At 39.5% G+C, this 16,919-nt stretch overlaps 1 protein-coding gene across 2 annotated transcripts in view; it reads left to right on the plus strand.

The window, feature by feature from the left end:
- Window positions 1-16,919, plus strand: part of LOC111572121 (protein kinase C and casein kinase substrate in neurons protein 1) — a 36,699-nt gene that overhangs the window by 14,912 nt on the left and 4,868 nt on the right. The window contains exons 1-8 of one of the 2 annotated variants that reach the window (XM_035950691.2): window positions 2,256-2,441; window positions 7,020-7,149; window positions 10,662-10,818; window positions 11,008-11,243; window positions 12,618-12,773; window positions 13,385-13,560; window positions 16,298-16,418; window positions 16,523-16,629. In XM_035950691.2, the coding sequence (XP_035806584.1) occupies window positions 7,090-7,149; window positions 10,662-10,818; window positions 11,008-11,243; window positions 12,618-12,773; window positions 13,385-13,560; window positions 16,298-16,418; window positions 16,523-16,629 (1,013 nt within the window). In that variant the 5' untranslated portion in view covers window positions 2,256-2,441; window positions 7,020-7,089. Of the gene's footprint in view, window positions 1-2,255; window positions 2,442-7,019; window positions 7,150-10,661; window positions 10,819-11,007; window positions 11,244-12,617; window positions 12,774-13,384; window positions 13,561-16,297; window positions 16,419-16,522; window positions 16,630-16,919 lie in introns of those variants that run through there. The other variant, XM_023275652.3, reaches the window with a different exon arrangement.

Below are 16,919 nucleotides of genomic sequence, written 5' to 3' on the forward strand. Positions count from 1 at the left end.
ATAAGAAAGTTGGTCGCACCAGTGCTGCCAGTGAAAAAGTTAGTCTGGAGCCATGGGAGTGTTAAAATGGTTCTCAAAATGTAACCAAAAAATGTATTATTTATTCTTTATTATTTTCAAACCTTACTTTGTAGGCATAACCATTGGTTTATAGGAAACTTGTCATGGAATTTTGCGTAAATTCTTTGTGATTTATCACTGCATTAGGTCATTAAGATGACATCAGCTTCAGTCAACCACAACTGAACCCATAGATCTGTTAGGTGATGGGATTTTTCTAGTGGGAAATTTTTTAGGTCCCGACAGATATTACTCTCCTTCTAAATCAATGGCATGGTGCGTAATAACAATGAAAATGTCAGGCATATATCGTTAGTAGTTCCTGTGATACTGTTATCCTGCCATAGCCCCATATTTCAATGTTTAAAAACTGTGTACTCAGCATGCAAATAAAAAAAAAAACACTCTTCTAAAATAATTGATACATACATAATGAAGACCGACAATGATTTGAGGTGAAAAAAAACTCTTTTGTATGTCTAATTTAGTTATTCTCTGATGGCTAGGTTAGCAGTTAGCCAGACGAGGAGAGTGAGAAGATGAGGGCTGTTATTTCCCCAAATACTTTTGCAGACTCCCTGTCTGGATCAACATGTCAGTTCACATTTGACTCTCCTCTTCCATGCCCCAGCTAGCAGCAACAGGGCTCATGGCATTCAGCGTTCAGCTGATAAAAACAACCCAGGACCATCCTCACCTTCCGTCCTCCCTAGCTTTCCCTCACTTCCCTTCAATCTTTACCTCTGTCATTCTGCCTCTTCTAATCTAGGTCTGGTAACTGCATCTTTCTTTAAAGAATGAATGTCTCCTCCTCAGTTGTCTATCCATCTCTATTTTGGTTGATTGTGCACTAGCATTCAGCTAGTTCCCCTCTAGTGTACGTTGATGCATGTGCATACTCAAGGACTTCCCACAACTTGACTGTGGGATGGACAGCTGACACTGCGTCACCAGACCAGCCTTCTTGCTCTTGTCTAAAGCGTCGGTCACATGGCTGGCTTAATGACGGCCTCTGCCGTTACGGCGTGTGTGAAGTCTGCACAAGGCAGCTCTGTCTCCTGGCAACATCCACCAGCCTGCTTATTCTGCGCTGCACCGTGAGATGAATCACATCTCTGTGCTGATGTGTTCAGCTGCCGTTCTGGCCCTGTGGCTTTCTTTATTCCACTCAGGAACAGCCTGGCTGCCTGACAAGCTCCACACAATGTCCTGAGCTTACTGTATCTTCTCCCAGCCTTTGCCTCTCCTCTCTTGTCAGGTCCCTCCCTGCCTCCATCTCGCCTCTTCTCTTCACTCTCACTTGGTTTCTCTGTCTCTCTCTCTCTTTGCCATATCTCAATGAAAGACCTCCCTCTGTCTCTCCCCTTGTATGTCCTCTTTTTAGTCAATCAGTGGAAGAGGAAGGCGTGCTGTGCCTACCAAATGCAAAAAACACACAACCAGAATTCATCATAAACCAACAGTATATCCAAACATCAGTTAGTGCTTTTAGTAGAGTTTCTTCACATAATATTTGACTTGCCACATTAGTTACAAATGCACCCGTAGTTGTATTTGTTAATATTATACATTACTACAGAAAAAATAATACTAAATCAGGTTTTGGCAACATTGTCTATATAAATCACTGTTAGCTAATCAGACTCGGCACAATGAGCTTGGTAATGTGCTGGAGTAAAGTTAGTTCATCTCAGTGAAATCTTCTTACTGTAACAAGATTACATGTTTGTTGTGGTTCCCATTCAGTGCTTTAAAATGTTTGTCAACCAGTGGACCTCCTGAATCCATCAGGAACATTTGTCTCAACTGGGTCAAAGGTTCTCTTTAACTCTCTTGAAAGCATTCATGTGCCTCGGGTGCTGTGCCAGCACTACTTATTTGTGTTATATTACTGTGATCTCAATCACAGCAGGCTGAGCTGTGTGTGGCAGCCATGCATTGGTAATGTTTATGAAAAGTTAATTAGAAAACTCCTAGATACAAACCCTGATGCTATTCTGTCGTTTTATAGCATCAGAAATTACAGTTGCATGACAGCAGCACATTCCTCTGCTCACTTTTTGTCTTTCTGTTCCACTCGTCCCATCCTCTTCTTTGCTCTTCTTCCTGTTGAGTTCCCTCCCCCTCTAAAGCTATTCAAATGGCACACTGCAGGATTATCCCTCAGCCTCTGAGACATGCTAGTTTGGTCAGACTCATCATCCTCTACAGGTTCACTTTGGCCACAGAGGCCAAAGCTGCAAAAATAAAATTTGCAACATATCATTTATTACTTAAAGTATCAACTGCAAAAGAAGTATTTGGACTACATCTTCAAGTCTGTTCTTTTGTGTTTCATTTCAAACTTGGGTTTTTTTTTTTCAATGATGGAATCAAACATGGTAAGTGAATTTGCAGATGAAGAATTGGTTACTAACAAATTCAAAAAAGTTTGGATTGCAGTGCATTAGCACTGGTTTGCAATTGCAACAGGCTTCTAAAGGACTAAAGATTATGAGACAGATTGCTTTGACAGAAAGTGCTGAGGACAGTGAGTGGGTTGTTAGCGGTTTCAGAATTGAAAGATGCATCCAAATGGATAAATGTTTCTTGCACAAACAAGCTGTTATTGTAATATTTTACTTCTGCATGCAGTATTTTGACTGTTTTCTTTGATTACATGTAGGCATTTTTCGCTATCCTCTACCATCTTTACAAAACTTATTTCTGTACTTGAAAAAGAAGCCTGTCTTTACTTTGACTTCCTCACCAGTTAATACACAAAGGAATGGGAGGTGTGTTCACAGTCACTGAGGTGGATTGACCTCAATAACTGTCGCGTAAGCCCCTCTCCAGAATGCTTATCACTGCCACCGCCAACCTTCATCTGTCTCATGCTGCACACTACACCCTCCTGCAATAGACCGAAACTCACTTTCATGTCATTTTTTCTCTTTCTGCTCTTTGGCCTGTTAAGCAAAGGCTGATGACATCCTTGTCCATACTGTTCTTAGATACAACAAAGTTTGTGCCAATATGGATGTCAGAGCAGTTTTTCTTTTTGAATTTTTTTGAATGAATAATTTTTCACCTTTTATCTGCACACACACACACGCACACACACACATATGTTAAAAACCATGCTGCAGAGTTATTTGACTGCTGTCTAGTTTAAGATTATCTGTCTGTGTAGGCCTACTCTTAAGGAATTTTCGTTTCGTTTTCGCTTTCTAAACATTAGCAAAGTCTTATAGTCATCAAAGTGTGCACATTTTGGCTAAATTAAGCATATGGATCCATTGGTTTTGTTAGGAGCTGGTATTCTGGCACTCCTCCAAGCTTAAGTAGCTTTGATGTCACTAGGTATTGTAGTCGTGGATGCTGGGGCTTATTGGATAATTTGAATGATGGACAGGTAGCTGGACCAATGGTATTTGTTTGTTGCTGAGATTAAGAAATGCTACTTTGGGCTGCTTAACACTGCATGAAGCTGTCTTGCATTATATATTTGACTATTTACATTGTATAGTGTGTTTAATTTGATATACAGTCATGTTTTTATATAAGTCAAACATTTAAAGCTTATTGTGTCTTAAAGTTGCTTATTTTATAATCATGTACTCAGAGGAGGGTTTCAGTGTTATTGTGTACACGTTATAGACGCAGGTCCCAGAAAAAAAAAATATAAGCATATCAGCCTGTCAGATACAACATCATTGCATGCAGTCCTAAAAAAAAAAACAGGAAAACTACAACTTGTCATTCCTGCAATTTAGATTTTGTGTTTTTTTTTCAAGATGATAAATAGAGTACTTTAATTTTGTTATGTCTAGACCTCTGAACCCAAAACCTCCTGGCAGTCCCTGAACTCCTCATCAGTAATGTGCCATTCAGTTGGGGGACTCAACCAAATCTTTGCTTTAAACAAAAGTATTTAATTAAAAGCACTTTATTCTGCATGCCTCAAGTAAAAGTTTGCCAAAAAAAAAACTCTATTTGTTCGAACCAGATTCTGGAAAAAACAAAAAAATATTTGCTCTTTGTCGCAACCACGTGACTATTAGTGAAAGTTTTAAGCTGGGCTGAACTGCAGGCAGTGTTGTTGTGCACAGAGCAGATAGTAGAAAATACGACAACACATTAAAAATGTAAGTAGTAAAATATATCTAACATATGTAAGGCTACATTTTTTCTAGTATTGATGCTTGGAAAAATGTTGCGCATGTTAAGTCAAATTTTTCTCCATTTTTGCAAAATCAGTAATCAAAATTTTTTACTTTCATTTGGCATTATAACTATGCCATCCTGCACAGACAATATTTTGGACTTCTCTTCTAGCCATGATTGTGCTATTTCCATAGAAGTGCAGGACATTTATATTGCAGTCACAAATGAGCCCAGTAAGGAAAAATGTGACAACTCAGTCCAAGTTCCACTTTATGCTAAGTTTATGCTATGGGCAAAGAGTCATGACATGTAATTGGTATCAATCACCCAATATAACTGTCAGCAAGAAAGCTTTTAATTTCTAAAGATACTCTCTGAACGTGAGGAAGAGTTGGAGGATTAGGAAGGATTGAGTTCAGTTCCTCAGCAGGGGTCAGTGAGAAAACTGGAGTCTCCTCATTGTCATGAAATGTATTCATCCATTATAAAAAGCGAACAGTTCTCGAGTTTGTTGGGCAGGTTGTGAGTGTGGCTAGCGTGGCCTCTCAGTGGATTGACAGAAAGGGGTCATGTCCCCATTTTCATGAAGAGAGGTACTGAGGGTGTTTCCCTGCTGATGTGGAGGCACGTTATTTGGAAGGTGCTGCAAAGTACCCAGTGTCTTATGCAAACATGTTAGTCAATTTTAGGGTGGACTCTGGAATACACCAAAAAATGTAAAAGTTAAAACAGACAATAAAGTAATGAGAGGATACTGAAGGAAATATTATGCATAATATCAGATCTCCTTTTTTACTGGCTGCACTGTGAATGATTAATAATAGTAATGATATGCAGTAACTCTATAAGTCTGCATTAGGACACAGTCAGTTAATATTCTGCTGTGATGTTTTTTTTCTCACAGGAGTTATAGTATATGCAGTTGTCAGTTATATCTACTACTAGAGCTCAGACACAAACCCAGCTTCTGTTTTGTTTTTTTTTTGTCACAGACTTTCAAGCTCTCTCTTCATCTGAAAAAATACTTGACTGCTGATCCCACTGCAACTCTAAGACTCAAGTTGTCTGTGATTCAATCTCTGACAGTAAAATTGCTAAATGACCAAACTTAGATGGGTGCCTTCAGCATTTTGCACCAGCACATAGTGTACTCTTGATAATACTGAGTGAATGAAAACCACGGCTGTTAAGACTCTCCCAGACAGGTGATAGTAGCAGAGGGCTTTGAAAAATACAGCTGGGCTAAATCAGTCAATATTCTGTAGAAACACTGGCTGAGCTAGACTGGGCTGCGTGCTTTCCAGCTGAAACCAGAATCAATCACACAGGTTACAAATGTTCCCCTGATAGTGTTTTGATGAGTAGACCACCCTGTGAAAACACTGACCGTGTTGCAGAAGCTGCTGCTAAAGACACTTTGCCTTTATGAGCTGACCTTGTAGTTTCAAGACTCTTATTTTCCTCACAAGGACAATTATGTTCTTGTGTCGCGTGTAAAGAAAGCGAGGTCAGGGCAGTTCCGACTGAGCCTAATGCAGAAAGCTATTTTTCATGACTCATTCCAGGGATGAAGGATGTTGCGGGAATCAATTTGTACTTGACTGCAGAAGGAGGTTGAAGGATGAAGCATGAAGGGCTGTGGCAATATTTGAGCAAAATATTCTTTGTGATGCAGCTGGCTGTAGAGTGCTGACTCAGTTTGTAATCTTAAATAGCCACGAGTCATCCTTCATCTGCATTGACCTCTATCAAGCACACTTAACCAACACTCAGTTTGGACTGTGTATACTAAGAACCACACACTTTCCTTAATAACAATTTGCAAAACTCCTTATCATTTTAATTAAAAACATTAATAGTGTTAAGTGTTGTGTTTGGAACTGTTGGAGCATGTGCAGAATTAGACTATAAATACATTCCACTGTAATTATGAATATCAGGAAACCACGTCAGGAAGGCCCTTCATTAACAAAGCCTCATTAATATTATATACGATTCTATAAATTCCATTGTCTTACTGGTTGTTGCAGTGCAATGAAGAGCTCTCTGTCAAGGAGAAGGCCTTAGTCATGAGAGCAAAATGGATTAGGCTTCAAACTGAATTCAATACCAATATAATGGCTCACAGTCTCTTCTGTTTTCACCTTGGTGGTAAGATATCGAACATGTCAAACAAATAAATATAAATCACCCTAAATGCTTGAGGAAATCCAGGAGGAACTGTGTTCTGCAGGGTTGACCAAGTAATTAGTGATTAAGAAGCACAATTAAAGGACACGTATAGGTGTATAAATAGGTGTGTTGATCCCGTCTCATTGGGTTTGCTTCTGTTTTATTTCAAGGCTGCACTTAGCACAATTCTGTGTTTACACACAAGCTGCATTTCTGGGCAGCTGAACTTAACAGCTATTCATGCGTTGTGCTTGCTGCTCAGCTATCTCTCAGATTTAATGTGTCAAAAGAATGAGGGTTTTCACTGTGGAGAGATTCAGGGTCAGAGCCGTGCGATGCTCCACTCTTTCTGGTGTCTTTTCTAGGACACACCAATATAAGATGCCCCTTCCTGTTCCTCGGGGGCATGGCGCTGTATGCATGACGGAGGAGACTATTTTTATCTCATTATTATAAACGTCTCGAATAGGAACGCTCACACTGAAAGGTTCCCTCCAGTTACCAGGGAAATTTGCCACATTGCAGTTACACAGAGGCCAGCTTGGCCATGTTTCTCTACTAACTGTCATTGCACTGCTTTGTTTCTGCAACTGTGTAGTGCTACTATCTCACGTTGTTATTGTTCTCTTTGTCTCTTTCAGTGCATGAGGAACCCAGCTCTGCTGCAGAGGACAGGTTTAGACATTAGAGTGCTTTGCCACATCCAGGAAAATGTCTGGCTCCTACGATGAATGTGCAGGTGCTGACGACACCATGGACAGCTTCTGGGAGGTAAAGAGTCACGTCTGTCCTGAGGGGCTTTCAACCTGCAGCACAACCCCTCTCCCTCACACTGTTTTGTATCGATCTGGCCCTTCAAATCAGAGTCGCCACTGAAACCATGAAACTGAGATCATCGTTAATATTGTTATGTAGAAGGACATTTGTCTCATAAGTTGTAGTGAGACAGTCTGCTATCCACTGAGCTTCGAGGCAGAACATCACTTCTGTTATTATTCACACTTGTGGTGTTTAAGATGGCAGAGGAACACGGTTCAAGCAGACATTTACACTTTTAAGGAAGGTTTGAAGCTTGGTGCTGTCTTTCCAAGAGTTAAATGAGACCAGATATTCCTACTACTAGTACTTTAATTCCTGTGATTTAATTCTCAGCAAAAAGCAAATAAATTAATTTCCCATCATGTCAGATCACTGGTTTTAATTCAAAGCTTTTTAAAGATAACCTAGTTATGAGTTCCTGTACCTCATTAGGCAGAAGTGCATCTACTAAACTTTCATGTGAATGTAAAGTTGCTGTGTTTGTCATGTTAATCAAGGTGCTAAAAATATAAGCAAAATTAATTAAGTCAAGCCATACAAGCCAAGTCAAGTCTATTTATACAGCATCTTTCAACAATAGGGCAATTTAAACACAATACGGAGCATTAAAAAAAGGTGTAAAAGAAACAAAGAAAAATTTAAAACAAAAACAACAGAAAAAATAGTTTAAAAGGAGTAAGTCAAGCTAGAATGATAAAAATACGCTGACATTCAAGACAATAGATAAGGCAGTTGAATATAATTTGCAGCGTAGCCAAAGGGCAGAGCACAGTGCAATAGTAGTCCCATAATGATAGCAAAACCAAAAATGTGATGTATTTTTTTACTTATATTGGTGCCTGTTTGCATCTGTATGGCCTGTCCTGTGGTTTTGTTTTATTATGGTTTGGGTTTGTACAGAAAGAAACATTAGGGAGAACCATTTCTGCTAGGAAGAAAGAAATATAAATATATTCTATGATCTAAAAAGTTCAATAAATCAAAGTTATAGCTATATTTATCTGACTAACAGTCATTATTAACCAACTCTACATCAATAGAGGAGAGGAAGTAATAACTGCTATGAAGCAAACAAATGCAATTTTATTAAGTAAATTTATGTAGTCACAAAACAAAGATGAGAACAATGTAAGAGTAATTGTTCTGGTTTGAATGAGCTCCATATTTTACATAAATTATTTGGTACAAACTAAATAGACAAATAAGATCCTTGAGGAAGATTTATGTATTCTAAGTCACAAAAAATATAGAGAAGATGCAGGTTCTGTCCATCTTCACTTGTGCTGAAATGCCTTGTGTGTGTGGACTCATGTCATGTGGACATAAACCTGTTTAAACAGTCACACTGTGAGGATCTGCCCTCCTTTTGGGGACAAAAAGCAAGCTTCCTCAAAGTAAATCATTATTTTCTGCAGACTGGGTTTGAGCTTACTGTAAGGTTAGGGTTAAGGTTAAAGATTATGGTTTGAGTTAGAGTAAGTCTGCAGAAATCAATCTAAGCCGATGTAATGTTCTCTGAAGTGATGAAACCACTACTGTTTGTGTGTCTGTGTGCACTTTAAGCCCAGCAAATTAGCAATAATGAATTCCCTCAGTACAGAGTCTTCTTTGTATCGTGTTCTCAGCCACAGAGACTCAGACAAAGAGCCTCAGTCACCAGCCGCTCTGAGGCAGCCTTTCACCACATGCACCTGCATATAGCATCTGTATACTAGCAAGGCAGCGAAGGTCAGATTGTGGTTTATAAATTGTAGAAAAATGCTGTACTCTCAGGTTTGTCATCAGAAAAGTTTGTTTGTTGTACAAACGGGAAGAGAAGCAGAGCCATACCTAGATATTACAGAACAAACACAAGAGCTCAGGTGTGTTTTTATGCGTACAACCAGCCCACCTACGTGTTGTTGTTGGTGTGACTTGGCAATCTGTCACACAAGCCAAAACTCATACCGTTAAACACCTGTCTCACAGTTTCCCTGCAGCTCTGATCTCAAACAGTAGCCACACATGCATGCTCATGTCAGGACCAATCAGAGTGCAGCTCTGCAGCCCGCAAACATGTCAGACAGGCTCTCTGTGAGTTGTTTCCTAGCGATGCTGTATGTGACTTTATGTATTTACAGCCTATATAGACACACAAACAGTCTATGGTATTTCTGACTACCTCGTCATCGCTTGCTGGGAATCTGTCTGACTGCGTTACACCACTCAAGAGGATTAAAGCAGCCACGATTTGTACACACACACACACACACACACACACACACACACACACACACACACACACACACACACACACACACACACACACACATTCATGAACACACACAAACACAAGCCCATGTCATTGCATAACTACACATGCACAGGCACGAGTAAACCCCCCCACTACCCTCCCTTCATCATGCACCATGAGCTCAGCCCCCTGCAGGCACCAAAGAGGCGGAGCCACACAGCCTTGCACTGCTTTATTTAAGGCAGCCCCACTTAAGGTGGCGAGATGTAAAAGAAAATGTAGTGAAATCATTTCGACCAAAAATAACTCTAAATGCTGGTGTGTTTTAAAAAAAAGATTTTAAAAATTTAGCTTTCCTTTATTCACAAAATTAGATTTGCTGGAGCTGTTTTCTGCTTAGATTAAAAATGTGAATAAATACTGTAGATGTGATGATTTATTGCCAATTTATTAAATGCATGTACCTAAAACTAATATAGTTAAAAACAGCAGTTGTAGCAGTAAATACTGACCTAATGGAGATTGCAGTGTTCAGAGAAGCACTGATTTAACATTCTGATCATTGTGGAGGATATTGCTGTTTAAACTGTATTGGTACATACAGATAATTCTATCCACACTCATGAGAATGCTGTACCAATGGCTGTAGATATTGTTTTTATTCTCTTCAAGACATACAATCCAGTTTTCACATATGAGCAAAGGAAATCAGTGCATACCTTAATGCTACTTGTTTGTTTGCGTTGATTAGAGAAAAGTCTACCACTTTACCTTCAAATAGCATTCAGATTTAAAAACTGATATGAATAATAAATCATATTATAGTTACAGATGTCTACTTAACATGTAGAAAGTGCAACAAAATGGAAAAGTAGCTGAATGTTTAAATTCCTTTTACTGGCTTTTACTCAGTGTCAAGTCAATCAAAACTAATGTCTTTGAAGATACAGTTGCCATTCTGTAAGTTATATACACTACCATAAAAATCACATTCAAACCTCCTTGTTTTTTTGTTTTGTTTTGTTTTTTCAATAAATCGGCAATGTTCTTCAGGGGGCATCTTCCCTTTATCTTAACTGACACATCTCAAAGCATACAGTATACCATTATATAGTGAAATAAGTCTCATTCGTGTATAAAAATATACTTTAATCTGTGATTTACTGCATGTAAAAGATGATTAGTTCTGAGTCCTTCTGTTTAACTGTTCAGTCTTCCTCTCTGTTGTCAGGTGGGGAACTACAAACGTGCTGTCAAGAGATTCGATGATGGCCATCGGCTCTGCAATGATCTTATGGGCTGCCTGCAGGAACGTGCCAAGATAGAGAAAGCATACGGTGATCAGCTAACTGCCTGGTCCAAGAGATGGAGACAACTCATTGAGAAAGGTCAGATTTTGGAGAAGGGTCAATAAAAAAAAAAAAAAAACAGATCAACAAATGAACGTATCTCCTGCTGTCCTTCAATTTGCCAAATCTCCGTTTACACAGTTAAATGTTTACTGTCTGGTAATATTTGACTGAGCAGTAGTGCCCTGAATTTTTAATTCTCAATTAATAATTTTGTCCGACTCTCAGGTCCACAGTATGGCTCTGTGGAGAGAGCCTGGTTGGCCGTGATGACCGAGGCAGAGAAAGTGAGCGAGCTGCACCAAGACGTGAAGAACAACCTGCTGAACGAAGATGTGGAGAAAGTGAAGAACTGGCAGAAGGAGGCGTATCATAAGCAAATGATTGGAGGCTTCAAAGAGGCCAAAGAGGCAGAGGAAGGCTTTAAGAAGGCTCAGAAACCATGGGCCAAGAAGCTTAAGGAGGTGAGGAGAACACATTCAGTCATCATCTTTGTCGTCTAAGTCACATGACAGTCATATTCAATACATACATGGGAGACTAATTCAGCTGTTGAGTGGTATGTTCGTGCCTTGCTCATCTCTCACTGTCCACCGTGTCAAACTTTGTATTTAAAATCAGAATGAAAATACAGCAAGAAAAAATGCAATGGAGAAACCAGCACCAGGTGCCAGGCCTTGCTGGACTTTGTAGTTTTTAAAGCTATATTATACCACTTTTTATATTTTAAGATGTAATTAACCTAACTTCTACAACAGTGGAGTTTTTAAAAGCAATAGTCCATATTTTCACACAAGAAATATATTAGAATGATCTAAAACAATGAGAATGTACAGAGAATCACTACCTGAATCTTCCTTTTCCTTTGCAGAGCTTTATAATAAGCTTTTTTGGCCACAACTTCACCTTTCTGGTTCACTGTAATCACTCTCATGGTGTAATTTTTGGCCTGCACAGGCAGCCGCATTCAGCGAAAAAACATTTCTAAAAACCCACTAATCACTGCCTGATCAGCACCAAACAGTGGACTGCCACAGTTTGTTACTAGCTGGTGAACATAGTGGAGCATTTAGCAGCTCAACAGCCAGATATTTTCCCCACAAGTGGGTAGAGCCCAAAACCAGAGATAAAACAGAAAAAATGTAAGACTTGCACTGACAACTTGACAATAAAATGTGCTCAGATTAGATAATAATGTTTCTTCTGAACTGTTATATGTGCACATCAGCTTTATAGGTTATAGTAAGATAAAATGTTGGCAAACAAGTGTACCATATTATGTAATAAAAAGGTGTTCGCAATTTGTTCCCACTGCCCCCAAGTGGCCAAACAAATCAATATATGCACTTAAGCAAATCTGAGAAAAAGCAAAAAGAAAGAGCATCGTAATAGTTTTGCTCCATGACACTGTCTATGGATGCACCAATTTAAAAAAATAAATAAAAATGAGGCAACTGATTTGGTCACTAATTAATTCTTAAGGGACCCATTCTTAATATTAATATAGTAGTTATTACTTAAATACTTAATACTTAAGTTGGCGCTTTAAAAGGGCTTTTTGGGTCCAACTAAGACCCCAGTAGATACAGGTCTGACTGGATTTTCTTTGCTCCACACAAACAAAGATGAATTCCTTTCCTATGCATGCAGTACTCAATATGATATTTTGTGCTAAATGCCTAAATATGGCTCTGATACTGAAATTTTAGAGATATAATATTTTTAATGATCACAAAAAGAAGGTCATTTCATTTTAAAATGTTAGTTCATTGTGTTCTTTTGGTCAGATCAGATCATTTAATCTGTATTACTGAAAATGCCTGCGTTTGGACCTACAGATGGAGACGGCTAAGAAAGCGTACCACATGGCCTGCAAGGAGGAGAAACTGGCTGCAACCCGAGAGGCCAACGGCAAGACTGAGGCTTCTGTCACGGCAGATCAGCAGAAGAAACTCCATGAGAAAGTGGACAAATGCAAGCAGGATGTGCAGAAGGTGGAGACATTAACGTCTTTCATATTCATTTTGAGATGAATAACAAACAAGGATGTTACTGCTCAGGAGATGTTTGCTGTTTTCTGACTAAGAGCAGATGAACACACACTAATACACAATGTCATACAAAAAAATGTGCTTTTACACTGATGTGTATCAGAACACTGAGCTAATTGTTTAGGTTATTTTTTGAGACATTTATCAGCAGTTGTACAGACCACAACGTATCTTATCTTGTTGGTTCAGTATCTCTCTCACAGCTAATGTATATTGTCCTGTGTCCTGGCAGGGCTTTAAATTGCTATTGATTTGGCCAATTGATCAGGCTTCTGACATATTCTTGTTTAAATTAACACTTTAAGGTGTTGTGTTACCAGAGATGCATGCAGTGTGAAGCCAAAAGTGGGTTATTATATTTTTAACGTGATATTTGTGTTTGTATGTTAACCTAACAGGCCATTTAAGATTGTTTATGGCTTTAAATCTGTGTTCATACTGCATTCCAAGTTACAAATAAGATTACGCAAGCTATTAAAATAAAGAAATAATTGCTAAATGTTTTATTTTAAAAAGAGTCTTCAGTCATCTTATTATTTTCTTTTCTGTTTCAGGCTAAAGAAAAGTATGAGAAGTCTCTGGAGGAGCTGAACAAGTGCACTCAACCATACATGGAGAGCATGGAGCTGGTGTTTGACCAGTGCCAGCAGCACGAAGTCAAGAGGCTGACCTTCCTCAAGGAAGCCTTGCTGGACATCAAACGCCATCTTAACCTCACTGAGAACCAAAGGTGAGTCTGGCTGAAGCAGAGAAACTTTATTAATGGTTCAGAGTCCTTTTAGGCAAGTTTCTCCATTCACCATCTTTAATAACTGCCCCCAGACATTTCAGGCTCACAAGACCAATTTCCCTACCTAAATGAATGAGGCAAGAGTCATACCACCAAGTTCAATGGTCACCAAAACATAAAAACTGCATGAAACTGCTTTAAAAAATGTTTGGTGACTTTCCCAAAATAAGGTTTAAAAAGGGTTTTTGCCCACAGAATACACTACATATATGCACGTTTGCACAGTTTTGTTAGTGCAACAACACAGTTCACTATGTTTCTTGGTTTGGCTTCTAAAAAGCAGATATTTGGGGTTTTTTTTGAAGAAGCTGTGGGACATGTGTCATACAACCAGCATCTTTGGCATCACGGAACTGCATTCACACATCGGCTTTCCTCCACTTATCTGGGGTCAGTTGACAACGTCGGCAGGCTAAGCAGAGTATTTTAGAAATTCCTCTCCATAGCAATGTTTTCCAGCTCCTCCAGAGGGGATCCCATAGCGTTCAAGGGCCAGATGAGATGTGTAATTTCTGCAACAAGTTCTAGATCTTCCATGTTGGACGTGTCCAGAAAACCTCGAAAGAAAGGCATCTTAATCAGATTCCTGAACTACTGTAGCTCAGCCGGCTTCTTTCAATATGAAGAAGCAGTGACTGCTCTCAGCGGTATATCTGGATGTCAGAGCTCCTCACCCAATCTCTAAGGCTGAGCCCTGCCACCCTACAGAGGTAACTCATTTCCGATGCCTGCATCTAGTCAGAGCTCATAGGTGAAGGTTGGAATGTAAACTGACCAGTAAATCGAGAGCTTCTCTGTCCAGCTCAGCTCCCTCAGTTATACCAAACTGTCCTTCACCCAGACAGTCCTGTACTACGCCCACATTACTACTGACGCCACACCAATCCGTCTGTCCATCTCACGCTCCATTGTTCTGTCACTCTTCAGCAAGATCCTGAGATACTTTAGCTCCTTCACTTAAGGCATCAACTAATCTCCCAACCAGAGCTAGCAATCTTTTAGTTTGCGACAAAGGTGCTCCCGGCTTTAAACCAACATGCTGTGTGTTGAAGGTCACAGCTTGATAAATCTAACAGAACAACGTCATCTACAAAAAGCAGAGACGCAACTATGAGTTTCCCTAAATGGGATGCCCCCCCATCCCAATCGGATAGGAGATGGTCTCTGTTTAAAATGCTACTTATAGGGCAAAACAGACTGCAGAGACTCTCTCTTCATCCTCAAGTGATATTTCATATGGTTTGGTCTAATGTATACAGTCTCCGTCGCCAGGAAGTCTAAGCGTTGTAGTTTGGTTCATCTCACCTTTCTGTTCTCCCTCTCATATATAATTTCATTCCATGAAATTATCATTATATACATGCAACATAACCACACTACAAAACAATGCATTATAGATTAGTTTGATTTGTCTTGTGTCACATTCAGCACATTTCACTTCAGACTGATTAATCTCAACACACGTCCAAACCAGGCATGTATTTCTCATTAGCGCTCAGACTCACTGCACTAATTAGCTGATAATCCAGTCAATGGCGTTCCTGCCAAGCTGAATTTTGTTCAGAGCAAATGCTTGTCATATTCTGAGCTGTTTTTAACCTGTATGTAGCAAATAAAGCCAGGAGCCACGGCAAAGAGATTTTCAGGTCTTTTAATCTAACCTGCCAACCATGGTTGCCATTGATTATTCAAACTTCTGAGTGTTTTAGAGGATCGCACTCTAGTGCAGCCTGACTGGTTCAATCATTCACCTTGGATTTAATTATTTTTTCCATTGTTTTTTTATGCATGTCTCATTATATGTTGGGTCAAATGACTGTAGTTAGTTAAACATTTTACATTTTCTACAACAGTTTCTACACTTGTTTAGAATCATGTGCTCATTGTCAAAGAATGTTCTGGATTTAGCATCGTCATGACCACAGTGCAGGTCAAGATTTAGTTCCTCTTGTTAAATATACTTGCATAAATCTGCTTTCCCTCTCTGCTATAACCATGTCCTCTCAAAAGCAGCAGCACAGGTTCTCTGTGAGATTTTACTGGTCTCTAATTAAATACACTTTCGTATTCCTCCAGGATCACTGAGCGAAACTACAGAGAAGGTCTCATATTAGACATTACAGGAAATTATCATCTTTAATGAAGAACATAGCCTCATCTGCCAAAAAGCAAGTTATTAAAATTAAGCTGCTTAATTTTCTGTGTTCAAAAAGGTGCTGTAGCTCACCCCTTCAATCCCACACAGCATCTATGTAGTTAATTTACCAGGTTTGGAGAAAGCTCTTGAATGATGTTGTATGCTGTTTGTGCCCAATTGACAGTGTTAATATAACACCCAGATGCCCTGGTCTGTCGTGTATGTAGGGAAATAAAAATACAGGATGAATATGCCCTTTTTTAATCTATTACACATTGCAGTGTTTTTGGAAAAACTGTGGCAACATTACCAGTAGCATCCTGTTCAAAAATAGGATTATTCAGGTTATTTCTGCTGTTGAGAGCTTCAGCTTCAGCAGAAAATTCAGGGAGACACTTCAGTCTTGTCATGACCCAATACTGGATCTCTCTCAACCCAGAATTTGAACTACACTGTGGTTTTTGTTGCCAAATTGGCAGCATCCCCAGGTCCCTTCTGGCTCTCTCATTGTCACTATTTGTTCCATTTCCGTCTCCTCAGCTATGCCACAATATACAGAGAACTGGAGCGCACGATCCTGGCTGCAAACACACAAGAGGACCTGAAGTGGTTCAGCAACAACCACGGTCCAGGGATGCATATGAACTGGCCTGCATTCGAGGTACAACATCAGCCAGTCAGACTACAGCCTGTGAATGAAACCTCCCTTCTTTATTTCTTGTCTGTCTTCCACTTTGATGCATTTCTTCTTACTCTCCTCACCAGGAGTACAACCCAGACCAGGCCGCTGCTCCTCCAAAGAAGAAGAAACCAGATGGAGCCCCACCCACTCCAAGCACCGACCATGTGGCTCCACCTGGTGACCGTAGCAGGTTGGTTCAAGAAGTCTGTTGTTCACAAATCCCATCAGTCACACTGAAACACAATCTATTTCATCATGAAATTAGATCTTACATTAAATTTTACAATAAAGCTGTCAGATGTGATGAATATTTAGTTTAAGTGAATTTTCATTTCACTCCATAGTTTTGTTTTTGTCAACAAATCTCACGCTCACGGGCTCTAAAGCTATATCAGTTTAGAAACACGAGTAAACAGTGCATGTGTGACCTATTTTCAGCTGCTCTAGTGTGTATTCACGGCAGCAGGATGGTGTACATGG

Source organism: Amphiprion ocellaris, chromosome 8, assembly GCF_022539595.1.
Source record: "Amphiprion ocellaris isolate individual 3 ecotype Okinawa chromosome 8, ASM2253959v1, whole genome shotgun sequence".
Lineage (NCBI taxonomy): Eukaryota > Metazoa > Chordata > Actinopteri > Pomacentridae > Amphiprion > Amphiprion ocellaris.